Source organism: Rasamsonia byssochlamydoides, assembly GCF_041956645.1.
Source record: "Rasamsonia byssochlamydoides strain NRRL 3658 unplaced genomic scaffold VTN77scaffold_38, whole genome shotgun sequence".
Lineage (NCBI taxonomy): Eukaryota > Fungi > Ascomycota > Eurotiomycetes > Eurotiales > Trichocomaceae > Rasamsonia > Rasamsonia byssochlamydoides.
Genome location: NW_027192421.1, coordinates 35,920 through 49,310, shown reverse-complemented (window position 1 = coordinate 49,310; position 13,391 = coordinate 35,920). Strand labels below are relative to the sequence as shown.

At 51.6% G+C, this 13,391-nt stretch overlaps 4 protein-coding genes across 4 annotated transcripts; 2 read left to right on the top strand and 2 right to left on the bottom strand.

The window, feature by feature from the left end:
- Positions 1-2,899: 2,899 nt before the first annotated feature.
- Positions 2,900-3,236, top strand: VTN77DRAFT_5189 (uncharacterized protein; the record flags this gene model as incomplete). Its single annotated transcript, XM_069421330.1, has 2 exons — positions 2,900-3,137; positions 3,214-3,236. 2 exons carry the CDS (start codon positions 2,900-2,902, stop codon positions 3,234-3,236), a joined length of 261 nt encoding a protein of 86 aa, XP_069277004.1.
- A 1,103-nt stretch (positions 3,237-4,339) lies between these two features.
- VTN77DRAFT_5188 (uncharacterized protein) lies at positions 4,340-4,696 on the bottom strand (the record flags this gene model as incomplete). The annotated part of the gene is made up of 2 exons (XM_069421329.1): positions 4,340-4,473; positions 4,567-4,696. 2 exons carry the CDS (start codon positions 4,694-4,696, stop codon positions 4,340-4,342), a joined length of 264 nt encoding a protein of 87 aa, XP_069277003.1.
- Positions 4,697-5,572: 876 nt separating this feature from the next.
- On the top strand, positions 5,573-9,251 carry VTN77DRAFT_5187 (uncharacterized protein; the record flags this gene model as incomplete). Its single annotated transcript, XM_069421328.1, has 3 exons — positions 5,573-5,666; positions 5,737-9,111; positions 9,169-9,251. The coding sequence occupies 3 exons, from the start codon at positions 5,573-5,575 to the stop codon at positions 9,249-9,251; spliced, it is 3,552 nt and encodes a 1,183-aa protein (XP_069277002.1).
- Positions 9,252-10,202: 951 nt separating this feature from the next.
- Positions 10,203-13,145, bottom strand: VTN77DRAFT_5186 (uncharacterized protein; the record flags this gene model as incomplete). Its single annotated transcript, XM_069421327.1, has 2 exons — positions 10,203-12,926; positions 12,981-13,145. The coding sequence occupies 2 exons, from the start codon at positions 13,143-13,145 to the stop codon at positions 10,203-10,205; spliced, it is 2,889 nt and encodes a 962-aa protein (XP_069277001.1).
- Between the last annotated feature and the right edge of the window lie 246 nt (positions 13,146-13,391).

Here is a 13,391-nt window from a genome sequence, read left to right as displayed (position 1 = left end):
GGTGAGAACAGCGCGATGATCTAGAGGCCCGCGATAACTTAACATTGAGAGTCAATCGAGTAAATTTCATTACGCTGCAGAAGGCTAGGTTAGGGGATTTGTCTGAGTTTCCAATTTCCATAGATGGCACTGTTCCAAAGTAAATAACCTAGGACTTGTGTCAAGAACTGATTAATAATAATAATGAAGCCAATAATAAGAATAATCAATTTCACCTGCGTCAATTTAGACGAGGCTAACACAGCCGTCTTTATCAAGTACGATAAAGTATCATAATTGAGAAACGAACTAGCAGCAGGTACCCTAAGGTAGAGTGACTCCAACGCTTGTACCTGTACTCCGGATACCTAGGTATGTAGGTCTATGCGCGTAATCAGTCGACATCAGCAGCCGACTGCCATTAATTAGCAGTATCAATTATCGACAATACAGTACAGTACATATTGTGCAAATCGTCAAAGTAAGAAAAAAAAAAGGAAACCATCATAACTATATGTCCTACAGGCAGATATCCTTGACCTACAGATAGAGTTCATAGTTACCATCAAATCTTCAAAGCACGGTCCCCCGCGGGATGTGGCGCGGAGATCTTCGAATCTAACTAAACTACGGACATCCCGTCGCCGTAACAGCAGCCATCTACGAAATACCTATCACTGCCAAATCGCTAATATTCTCTTCTCGCCATTCATGCTGTCTGTACCAGATTAATTGTTCAGGGAGAAGGTGGCTGATACATAGTTCTTGGAGTCCATAATTAACTAGAGTACATACCTAGTACCTACAGGCTACGCAGTTACCCATGTGCTGTGCTGCGCATCGGAAAATTGATCCCACGATCCACCAGTGGCAGTAACCAACAGCTAACTGATTGATCATGCAGATCGAGCCTTGTTATAACCATGGGGCTACTGACGTATGTGTGTCACATATTCACATAGATACAGGGAGCAGTTGCCAGTTCCCTGTACTCTGTACTCCGTACAATTAAAACCAACTAGATTAATAATAATAAAGCAACTTGAAGAAGCTTTATTGACAAAATTAGGTATTAATTTCCCGTAAGGACTCTCTATGGAGACTGCTCCATACGGAGAACACAACTGACAAAATGTCCGCACTAGTTAGTTATACTTAGCTGTGATTTGATTGGTTCACCTTTCTTGTACTGGTCTTCACAGAACATCACATAATAATGCACTAAATAAACTGCCCCTGTTCCTACCCCTGCCCCTGTCCCTGTCCCTGTCTGGTGGTCTGTGAATCTGCGACAGTGCGACGCTTAGGTGGGTGGCTAATAACCAGCCACTAGATAAGTTATTGGGCCTGCGGGCCGGCACGGACCAGCACGGAGTACGGAGTAGTCAGTAGTCACTTGACTTGATTACTCCGTACTTTCCTGCTGGACGGAGTACTGTATTTCTGGAGTATGGAGGGCATGACTCTCAGAATGGATTACTCCGTACTGCTGCCACTGAAATGGAACGAGGTTGGTCCGTTTGCCGGGCGGTAGCTGGGCTATCCCTGTCAGTTGGAATTATTATTATTAGTCCATTGGCCATGACAATCAGACAATGCCGAAGGAAAAAAGAGAGAGAGAGAGAGCTTGGACCTTTGTAGAGAAGTGTGGCGAACTCTCTGATATAACCATGCGTTGCATGGACTGAATAATAACGAAACGAACGGAGAATTTTAATGGAGATTCCAGTCATGCTCTGCAATTTTTTTTCGCATTTTGGAAAGTAACTGAGAAAATCGTTGATATTATTTCTTACGTACCCCGTAATGGTGAATCGCAGCTCTGGGATGCAGCCGAATGCTGGCCTCGGAGCTTGCGGCCTTATGGAACCTGTCATGTGCCACGAGATGGGTGCGTGCACGGGGCGCCTTGCGAACCCGGTCGAGGTCAAAGCGTCGTATCGGAGATAACCCTGGCCACTGCTAATACAGCTAGCTATTGCAGGGTTGCTACCTTGCTATTAATCCTTGCAGCTGTAGAAATTGCCAATGAGAGGCAATTTTTTTTCCTCTTTTTTTTTTTCGTCTTTTTCTGCAAGCCGACTCACACGCAGGGATGATCCTTTCGAGAAATTCTGACAGGGCTGGATCAGTGATCCATGTGCTCCATATCCATGTATGTGCATACATGATTACGGAGCAGAGTGGATAACGAGCCACTGGAAAAACGTGCGGATTTCATTCCGAAGAATGGTCGTACGGATTACCGTCGTTACCGTCGTTACCGTCATTACCGTCATTACCGTCTTGCTGGACTTAAGGCCGTATTGTATTATTACCGTCTCTTTCGGTTGCCCTGAATCGGGCAGGTGAGACCGGCCAATGACAAATCAGCGGATACCTAAGGTATGCGCGATCTGCTCTGCAGAGAGAGCTCGAACTCGAACTTCTTCCGAAGGAATTTATTAATACGAAGTGCCTAAACGCCTATTTGCAGTCAGCAGGACCCTGGTCCAGCTCCATGGCTGGATGATGTCTCATGACCGTTCTCTTTTCCGCAACCCCGGATTTTTTAGTCCCCGTTCCATGGATGGTTTCTAAGCTTCCTGCTACGCTTAAGCAGGATCAGGCGAGTTTTTATCCGTGGATCACCTGCGAGTCCGCCGGCCCACCTGCAACGATCCCGAAGTTTCATCAACACAGGAATTTTCCTGCCTGACTGGGCGGGAGGACGCTGGAGTTCCTTTTGATGAGTTTCCATTTCCGGAGTTCTTCTTTTTGTTCGCGTCGAGCTGATGAAACAGGCACTACGCATTGTTTCAACTCAGATTTCTGATCCAATTCTAGCCTGGGCCGGCCAGAGACGAAGTTTCCTCGTGACGTGTACCACGCATCGATTTCCTCCCCGAGATCAAACCCCAGACTCCAGTCCGAGGATGGAATGCTTTCCGACGCGAAGCCTTTTTCAACAGGGCCATCCGGCCAGCACCTGACCAGCCAACTGGCAACAAAACAACCCTTCCTAATGTCGATCGCCGGAGATGGCTGCTTTCTAGAATTAGCATTTCCTGGGGAATGCTCAGGGGACAACGGATCTGGAGAAGCCAAGGCCGCGTCGGGGGCCCACTTGAGCGTCATTGGGGCCTGGCAGGTTGGGATGTGTGCGGCAGTGCAGTGCGGTAATTTTCATTAATAAGACTCCGAGTTTGGGCTGTTGTCTTGACTCGCGATTGGCTGACCTCGAAGCATCGTTAGAGTTCGCCAGGTCGAACCAATGATCCTAGCGCGGAATTACCGGGGTCTCCATTGGCGGCCTGGAGTCGCTTCCTGGAGCTCCTCCACAAGGTTGGCTTTGGGAGGGACGTGCTGTTTCCACAGAATTGGCGCTTGCGCTGGGCCGATGGGGAGCCAACCGCCACCCGTGACTCCATTGGCATGAAGAGCCGTCGGGACGGAGTACGGAGTAGACTTTGTCAAGGCCAAGGACCTTCTCGCAGCCTCAACATCCACCCAGGAGTCGGGTATCGGGTGCCCCTGGCCATGCTTACGGAGTACCGTGTACTGCTTCGTACCATCTTTCAAGCGATCGTGTACGGAGTACTCCGTACGGATGCGATACACCGTTGGTAGAGTGCAAATCAACTGCAGTGACAGTGGGCTGAAGCATGGGACTGTCTGTCTCAACGGCTTCGTGATTATCTGAGCAATAAACAAGAGAAATATTGAGAGCTGAGATCGTGAAATCGAAGCCACTGAAGGCGTTCGCGAGAAATACAAAGGCTTATATACACCAGCACAGCCCTTATCAACCTCAGATTATTTGCTGTTGATGGCATCATCCCGAACGATAAGGATTCGGACAGCCACCATGAGTTTATTAGCCTACAGATGGTCCATATTCGCAGCTCCTACGCCGCTATCAACTGTACCGTGCCGCATTGAGTATGACCTGATGGGTCTTAATGCTTCATGACATATCATATGGTATGGCCGTCCCGATAAAGCATCCTCGTTGATAAATAACCAGATCTGATCCTGGCTGTAGGCCTGGGTCCTGTCTGAGCCATCAGCACTGTGACAGCTTGCCAGCGCATCTTGCTCCTGTGCTCCGTACAGAGTAAACAGAATTGATCAGAATCAAGGGAATTGACCAAGGTACGACGACGTCACTCGGGTTATTTTGAAACCGATATCGATATTGTGAGCGACGGCGTGGCGGGGCAGATGTCCTCAGGAATTCGACCTGACCGGCAACCGGCGTATCGTCATCCGGTGTATGGATACGTATGGCCGGACCATGCGTGACGGTATGCTTACGCCGTGAATTGGCTTCTTGGCCAGGACGGCGGGTCTTATTCTTCAGCGAGACCAGCCGAGGAGCCTAGGACAATTCGAATCGCACGCTCTCAGCAAGCAGGTACGCCGTTCCGTGGCCCGTGGGCCGGTGGAGCGGCCGTCTTATCTGAGTGGCCCGCCCACTGCCGCAGAGCTCCCTCGCCCACTCTGCCTGGCTCACTAAGTGCTGAAATGCTCCTTAGGCAGTGGCCCAGTGGATAGCCTCGTAACCACCCCCCGGGAGCGTGGCTTCTCCCATTGACGTTGGATTACCCTTCTTGGGCGTAGCGTTGCGGCGGCGGTGGTCGCCGGCGGACGGCTGTCTGGGCGTCCCGTAGAAGTAGCAAGTCACTTGCCGATTAGCGAAACGACGCTGTAATGTACACAGCCAGGGCACGACCATCTCCTGTCAACTGCCACCGTCTGCTTCTCTTTAGAAAAACTCTCCAGACGGTGTGTTCGTCTCTCTGCTTGCTGGCGCAATTGAATTCAAGCACGCAGACTGTGTCTTGTTTTCGTCCCGCGGTACCCCTCGTCGCGCTTTGCTTCGGTGCACGAACCTCCGGGCAACCGGCCTCGAGACAACTGCGCGGTTCCCTGCAAGAGTCGGCGACTGAGACAAGCATATCCCAACCGCTCCCTGAACGAGACAGGATCTGGGTTAGGGTGTCAGTTGATTCCGTCAATTCGATTCTACCGACAACCAGGCCTCCCGGCGTTGGTCCTCTGTTCCAGTGGAAGCTCCCTCAAGCGTCCCGCTCTTTGCAACGTCGAGTTTGGAAAGCGAAAGGCAGCAACGGCCCGCACCCTCTCTGCAACGACCGTTTCATTTTGGCGGATCTGGCATTATTGTACAATTACACAACGACCTTGACTGTGCTGTGGAGGGTGAGAATTCAGTCTCTCGGTGATTACTCGTCCGCTACTCGTTCAGGACGAAGCTGTCATTCACCTAGAAAAGGTCGGTTGTTCACGGGGGGATGAAGCTGGATTTTCTGCGAATTCAATTCCACCGCATTCATTCTCTCCAAAGCACTGTAGAACGTCACACTGATCCGACTTGCATTGCACAGAGTTTATGAATTCGATGATTCTTGACGCAGCTCGTCCTAGTCCCGCCATATTCAGCCGTGGGAACTCTTGTGTGACCCGCTTACGCCACAGCGCTCTTTTCTCATACTGTTCATCCCAATACTCTGTTGCTATTTTTTCGATTCCTCATTCCTCAGCCTTCGTTGTGGTATAGTCAGTGAATTCGGTTGGCTCGACCTTATCTAGAATGCTGGCGGAGACTATGGTGGGACAGGATCCCACGGCCATCTCCCAGGGTGAAGACCTCTCCTCCATCCGTGAAATGCCCGGAGATGTGGCAGGTAAGGCATTCATCATCATCTGAACTGTCCTACCGTTTCCCGCCGTCGATTGAGCTGAGAATCTTTGCAGAGATTCCGTCCCAGGAGGACTCCAAATCGTCCGACTCGAACGGGCCGAATGGATCGTCGAATTCGAATGGGCCTCCGCCCAAGTCGGATAAGCCACGACCCCATGTCTGCACGACCTGTGGCCGGTCATTTGCACGACTCGAGCATCTGAAGCGTCATGAACGGTCTCATACGAAAGAGAAGCCCTTTGAATGCCCGGAATGTGCACGCTGCTTCGCCCGTCGGGATCTTCTCCTCCGGCATCAGCAGAAGCTGCACATGACAGCGACGCCCTCCTCTCGTCCACGGAACGCACGAAGAGAGAGTACGGGGGGAGCGGGAGCTGGGACAAACCGGGTCCGGAAGAACTCCATCGCGGGGACCTCGAGCAGCATGCGACCCCGAGCCAACACGATCAGCCATATCGATGGCAACGCATTGGGAATGATCAATGCTGCCAACGCCCCCGTCTCGAGAGCTGGGCAATCGGGCCATAGCTACCATCCCAGTCTCAGCAATTCGGTGTCTGGAGCTCCGAGTTTTGATGTTCGTGGCTTCAGTTCGGTCCATGCACCGGCGAATCCCTTGCCCAAGATCGAGACCTCGGGACTTCCTGTGGACATGTCTGGAGGGCTGCGCACGGCACCGGTGTTTGGCAGCTTCGGCTCGGACCTGGGTTTCAGTGATTTCTATAGCTCCACCATCAACCCGGCGCAGCTTCATTTCGCAGGCTCCCCTCAAGGCTTTGGCAATGAGACTCCTTCGTCGCCTTTCAGCCAGGTTTTCAGCGGGTTTCCTGCGGTCACAGATCCGATGCTAGAGGACGATGCCAATTTCGACTGGGTCAACGGTTTCGATACCACTGTCCCTCTCGGAAATACCAGCGAGTCGGCCATCGAAGAATCCTCGCCATCGGCCATGAGCACGGGGAGCCAGAGTGGGACCAGTGAAGCGATGCTGGACGGATCAACTCACGTCGCGTCCTCTATCAGCTGGCAGAACCCGTTTTCTTCTTCTCACTCGGCGGCGCAGTCGGCAGCGTTCACGATGGATTTCTCCTCTCCCACTTTTCAAGACCTGAGCATTCCGCCTGACACCGTATCTCCGAAGTCCTTGATGACGCAGAATCAGTTCACGGACCCATTTGCAAACCCTCCACCCGTGACATCAATGAGCCCATCGATGTTAGGAGGACACTCGCAGAGTATGTTTTCATCCTCCATGGTAACCAGCGGAGAATCTCCTAATCCTTTCAACGTACCTTTCGCAAGTAGTCCCCTTCGAAATTCCTTTCCCTCGGGCTCTCCAGACACCTTCACAGACTCAACTCGACAGTCTCTACTAGCTGGCATGTCGCAGCCCAATGGAGCGCACCGCCGGAATTACTCTCAGCCCAGCAACGGAACCATGTATAGTCGCGATCTCCTGTCCCGCCCAACTGGCTTTACCAGTTCGTACCTATTGCCCAGCACTTTTGACCTCCAGCGTTATATCTCGGCGTACATCAATTATTTCCATCCGCATCTTCCGTTCTTGCACATTCCCACCCTCGATTTCCAATCTCCCGAATACACCAACAACCTGCGTACTCCAAGTGGACATCTCAACCTGAGTCCAACCGGCCTCGCCGCCGGCGGCGGTTGTCTGATCCTGTCGATGGCCGCCATTGGTGCCTTGTATGAATTCGATACAGCTGTGTCAAAGGATCTGTTCGAATCGGCCAAGAAGATGATTCAGCTATACCTGGAGGAGAGGCGGAAGGCCGACATGTCCGCAGCTCTCAGTCGGACTAATGCCGGGCGTGATAATTCCGTCCACAACACTCCTTTGTGGTTGGTCCAGGCAATGTTGCTGAATGTCATCTATGGCCATACCTGCGGTGACAAGACGGCAGCCGATATCGCAAGTACCCACTGCGCTGCGCTTGTCAGCTTGGCGAGGGCGGCCGAATTGACCCATCACGTCGACCCAGAAAATCTGCCACAAGACTATCTCAACAGCAGACACGGGCAAACTGACGCCCAGGGGGAAAGTGCCAGCTCCGACAATGCCAAAGCACGGTCGGCGGGCATACCGAAGGAGCGGAAGGACTGGTTAGACTGGAAGATTGTTGAAGAACGGAAGCGGACCCTCTATGCCATTTTCACTCTTTCCAGTACCCTGGTTTCAGCTTACAACCACGCGCCAGCCCTTACGAATTCGGAGATCAAACTCGATCTACCGTGTGAAGAGGATCTTTGGGCCGCCGAATCTCCGCAGGCGTGGAAGAAGATGGGCGGAGCGCAAGCTGGGAAGAAGGGGATTCCGTTTTCTTCGGCTCTGACCACACTTCTGACTGCAAGCCAGCGCCAGCAGTTCCGTTCTCAGTCCAGCCACTCGTTCGGGTCCATGGTCGCGGCAGAAGATCTGCCCCAAAGTGATCTGAAACCCAGTACGTTCGGCTGTCTGGTGCTGATCCACGCGATTCATAACTACATCTGGGAAACGCGTCAGAGACATATGGGCCGTCAATGGACTGCTCAGGAGACTGATGCCCTGCAAGCACACATTGAGCCGGCGTTGAGAGCGTGGCAGGCAGCCTGGGCTAGCAATCCTCTGCACAGCTTAGAGCGGCCGAATCCTTTTGGCGCGGGGCCACTCTCAGCTGACAGCATACCTCTCCTTGATCTGGCTTACGTCAGGTTGTTCGTCAATCTTGGTCGGTCTAAGGAGGCCTTTTGGCATCGGGATTGGAACCTCATGTCCAATGAACTGGCGCGCGGAGCGGAAGTCATCCAACATGCAGATGACTCTGGCGCTGATGGTGCGGACTCTGTGAACGATATGTCCAATCGAAGAGACTCGATAGCAGATCTCGGAGTGGGAGACCTCAACATATCCACACCCACCCAAGAGCAACCTCTGCCCGATATGTCACCCATGTACCGGCCCGGCCAGTCGAAACGAGAGAAACTCTTGCGCAAGGCTGCCTTCTATGCGGCTGATTCGATGTGCATGTCGGATCGGTTGGGCAATACATTCGCCGAATTCACGTCTCGGGAATTGCCCCTTCAATGCGCACTGTGTGCGTTTGACTGCGCTCAGGTCCTTGCGGAGTGGGTGACAACGGTCCAGGAACGGGTTGGTCCCTACCTGGGTGTGCTAGGCCGGGATGAAGTTGATCTGACCCAGGTTCCTGGAATCATGCTTTTGGAGGATGAGGACTGCAAGCTTATCGATAAGATCAAAGAGATTCTGGGTAGTATTGAGGCAAAGATGCAACGCGAGGCCCAGAATGCGGGTTCGGCTGCCGCGATTAATGCTTTGCAGCGCCTTCCCAGCGTGGTTGAGGGTGGTTATGGCAGCAAAATCTTAATGACCACGGCCTATTTGCTCGACAGGGCTGCGGTCTGGCCAGGTGGGATAAACCGTTTTCTACTTGACGTTTCAATCAATTTGCTAACTATTGTCTCAGTGACCAAACTTATGGCTCACTCCCTCGAAGCTCAGGCGATGCGGATGAAAGAACGTGCGGAAAACTCGGTCATGATGAACTAACGTAACGAAACCATCAATTAATGTTCGATTTCGGTTGCAACCGCATTGCACTGGTGGTGTAGTGTCCTTGTTCGGAATTTGATATCTTCACTGAATGAAGCTCGCCAACGATACCCCGACTGATACCCATAGACAAATGATGCCAGATTTTTCGTCATGTGGTTGCAACTGGAGCATTGAGGTTTTCCTTTCGTGGGAATATCACATACGATCATTCTGGATTTCATGGGATTTTCTGTGTACAAATGTTGTATCTTTTTTCATTTACTTGATTGATTTAATTTTTGGGGTGCAAAAATTCTCTATCATGTACTTTTTATTCTGTACATGGATCTATATTTCTGTACATGCTGTCATGTCACGAAGTTACGCTTTCGAGTTTTGAGTTTCAATGGAATTCGGCGGGCAGACATGGATCAAGGGATGCCAGGGACGCCGGGGACGCCAGGAAGGGTAACAAGGAGCGGAAAATAATCAAGTGTATCGTGTTGGCTTTATGATAGCGGTTTATGAGCTGCTAGATGACAGTAAACTCAAATTTATGAATATATCAGGATTGACGAAAGAAAGAAAAAAAACCCAGACATCTTACTCGAATACTCCTAGGAGCTTGACAATCCCACGTAAGAGGGGAAGGAACATCCTGTCGTCTTGTCAGGTCTCAGGTGTGATAATCCTCATTCCTACCTACGGAGTAAGTACTACAGGACCAGTTACTCAATCGTTATCATATCATCATAACATTTTATTTCCATTTTTTTTTCCACCATATTTCCAAATTTAGTCATATACCCTATTGGATACGTATATACATACATACATACATACAACGCCATATTTTCAAATTCTATCCCGTCAGGAAACAGAAAAAAAAAAAGGAACAAGGGAAGAGAGAGGGAAAAAAATACATTTGAAATCTTGTTAAGTAGTTATTCTTTTTTTTTATTTACACTACACAATCAACCTCTCAAACGAGTACTTCCCCACCGCTTTCCGTCGAAGATAGCCGATTTCTCGACTGCTTCGTGTCTTGACTTCGCCGGTTGAGGGCTTCACTTTTGTGCGGCTTACGACGACGTCGGCACCGCTGCCGCTGCCGGTGCCGCTGATGTCGACGCTGCTTCTTAGGCCTGCCTTGAGGGAGAGCGGTAGCATCTTGCCGCCTCCGGTCAGGTCGCCGTATCCGCCGTCTTCGGGGATGGCGAAGGTTAGGAGTTCGGCACCGTTGAGCTTCTCGCGCTTGACGCGGGGGAGTTCCACTGCTGCTGTCGCAGCGGTGTCGTGGCGATGATCCACGGCCGTCGACGTCGATGTCGATGCTTCGGCAGCGTTGGCAGGGGGAACGACCGTGCTGGCGTACCGGATGAACTCGCGCAGGATGCCCTTAATATATGTCGCCTCCTCGACGCCGGCCAGTGCGGCCGATATCTCGGATTTCATGTGCGCGATCACGTCCGCTTCGTTCGCGGCCGACCCTGCGAAGCCCACGGCGGAGATCCAACCGGACGGGCCGATGGCGTCCACACTGGCGTTCAGCAAGTCGGTGATCGCGTTCAGCGACAAAGGAGGCGCCGCCTTGATAGCATCGATTGGAACAGGCGGTTCCTCGGTGAATCGCGACGTGTAGCCGCCGGTGGCGAGCGAGACGCGGAGGTGGTGGATGACGGAGAGGGTGTCTGTGTTGGACAGTGTCGACCGGAAGGCTGCAACCACGTTGGAAAGGGGATGCTTGTGCAGTTGGGTGAGAGTCAGGTTCAGCCCGATGAAGGCATCCTCCAAGGAAGCTTCCGCGGAGGCGGAAGACTCGGCTGGAGGAGCTGTAGCTGTGACTTCTTTACCCGAATCGGGATCAATTTCCATATCGCCATGCGCAGTGTTTGTAATGGTCATGGCTGCTGGCTCATCGAGAGCAGCAGAACGCGCCCGTGCCACGTCGAGGAAGATCTTCAACGCGTGCGTCAGTTCCTCCGCATCGAGCATCTTAGGCCCTTTGAGAAGAAGGGTGAGTAGCTTCAAAGATGGGTCAAAGCGAGCGAGAGCCCGTACAAGGGCGCCACTGCGGAGAGGCGGTAATGTATGGGGTTTTGCGGCGCGACGAAGAGCAAGGTCGATATTATTCGTGGACAGAGAGCCGGAGTTTATCAACCATTCGCAAGTATCTTTGGGCCAGAAGAGGATCGCAAGGTTCGTCGATGGTCCCGCTAGATCGCTGCTCTCCCCGTTCTGCACGGCAAAAATTTTGGACAAAACAAACAGTATTTTCTCAGGATTAACAAATTCCCCATTAGCAGGCAGAGCATTGCCCTTATCAGATGAGCCGAAGTACGACTTGACCGCGTTATCAAATGCAACTGCATCTGTGGACTTCGCAGCGGATTCTAAGTCCTTTCTGAGACGGTTCCATCGATCCACATCTTCCTGAGTGACAAGGCCTAGAGAGGCCATATGCTCATCCCGATGCTTACTATCCGCTGAAACGTCCCATGACGCGGCAGAAGATCCAATACCACGTCCAATCGCATCAATGAGGAGGCCATCCCTCTGGCGTTTGAGAGAAGGACCGTGAGTCGTGTGCAGGGAGCTCAAGTCAAAGGCAAGCAGCGCATTGCCCTTGGTAGCCAATGCGATACCCAGCTTTGCAAAGTAGCCCACAAAGATCGTCGACGCTTTGTGATCGACATCCTTTGAAGAGCTGTTGGATAGTATGTCTCGAACGGCAATGCTGCGCTGGATGGAACAGTATTGCGTGTCGTACAAAGCGACAACTGATTTCCCAGCACCGATCACGGAATGAGGAGAGATGCGCATGACCGAGGAAAATTGCTCATCATCTAACAGGAACTGTAATGTTACACTGGGTGAGTACTGAGAAAGATCGAAGTTGATAAACCCCCGTTTAAATGACAAACTTAGCCCCGCGGATCCGGAATGAAAATTCCATTGTAGATCCTCCCGATCAAGGTCTTCTTGACCAGCCAGGTGAGGCAGATGGACAGTATGAAGATGCCGTAACTTTTGGGCTTCATCCAGACCAAACCCATCCGAGCGAACCTGAGCGGGGACCGAGAAAATTTGAATCATGACGTCTGACAAAGAGATTCGCTGGGAGGCGGCTGGATGCGAAACCAGCAATAGCACAGAGGGTTTCTCAACGGTGGGACCACTAAAATCGCTAATCGCCAGCGCAGCAAGATCGGGCCTCCTTTTGAAAAGAGATTTTTGGACATCATCAAACTCCAGAAGAAAACTCGCGGAGATTTCGTAGCCAGTTGAAGAAAGGCTGGCAATCTCGCTGTGATGGATACTCCATCTTTGAGTTTTCAGGTCTGGAGAAAGTCTGCGCACGCGGCCATCCTTGTGCACACTCAAAAGATCAAAAGGTTCATCCACACTCTCATCGACGGAGCCTCTTGGAACGATTCCGACAAAAATGGTCGGGCTATTCGAATCTTTCAGCGAGAACGAGGAAGAGGTGATGACGGGTGCGGTAGTCGCAGTAGCCGAAGTCTCCTCGAAGAACCCTTTGATCTGCTGCTCCGGCCGCTCAACTGCGCAGTATGTCTGTCGCCTCACGGCTGAAGTCGACGCGACCTTGCGACGCACGGAGCATGGGCGACAGGAAAATGATGATTGCGGTGGAATGGTATAAGAGGTTACAAGCTTTGGAGATTGGACCTAAAATCAATCGTTCAGCGAAAATTCCCCATAAACAGCAGATAGACTCCGTACATTGTAGATATTCACTGCTTCTCCATCAATTGCTACCGCCACCTCGTATCTCTTTCTTTTCTTGGATTCGGCGAGGCTGAAGACGTCCCCGATCTGCGTCTTTCCTGTCAAACTCTGCAGTGGACGGGGTAATTGAGCCAGCACAGAGGGTGGTTGTAGATCCATGGCTTCGCAGGTCAATCTGAGATCGACTGAAAGCGAAGTGCCTTTCGTTCTGTGAAGCTCTGGCACCGTGCTGGGCCCCGCAGCTTTTTTACTTCCTTTCGTGGAGAAATCTTTCATGAATGAGAACGGCTCCAAAAAATCTTCGGCGTTATGTTGTGCCGATCTCCGGTCCCGTACCAAGCAAGCGGTATCACCCAACACGCTAACTAAATCCAGTATGGCGTGTCTAATGACGTTCCCCTTCTG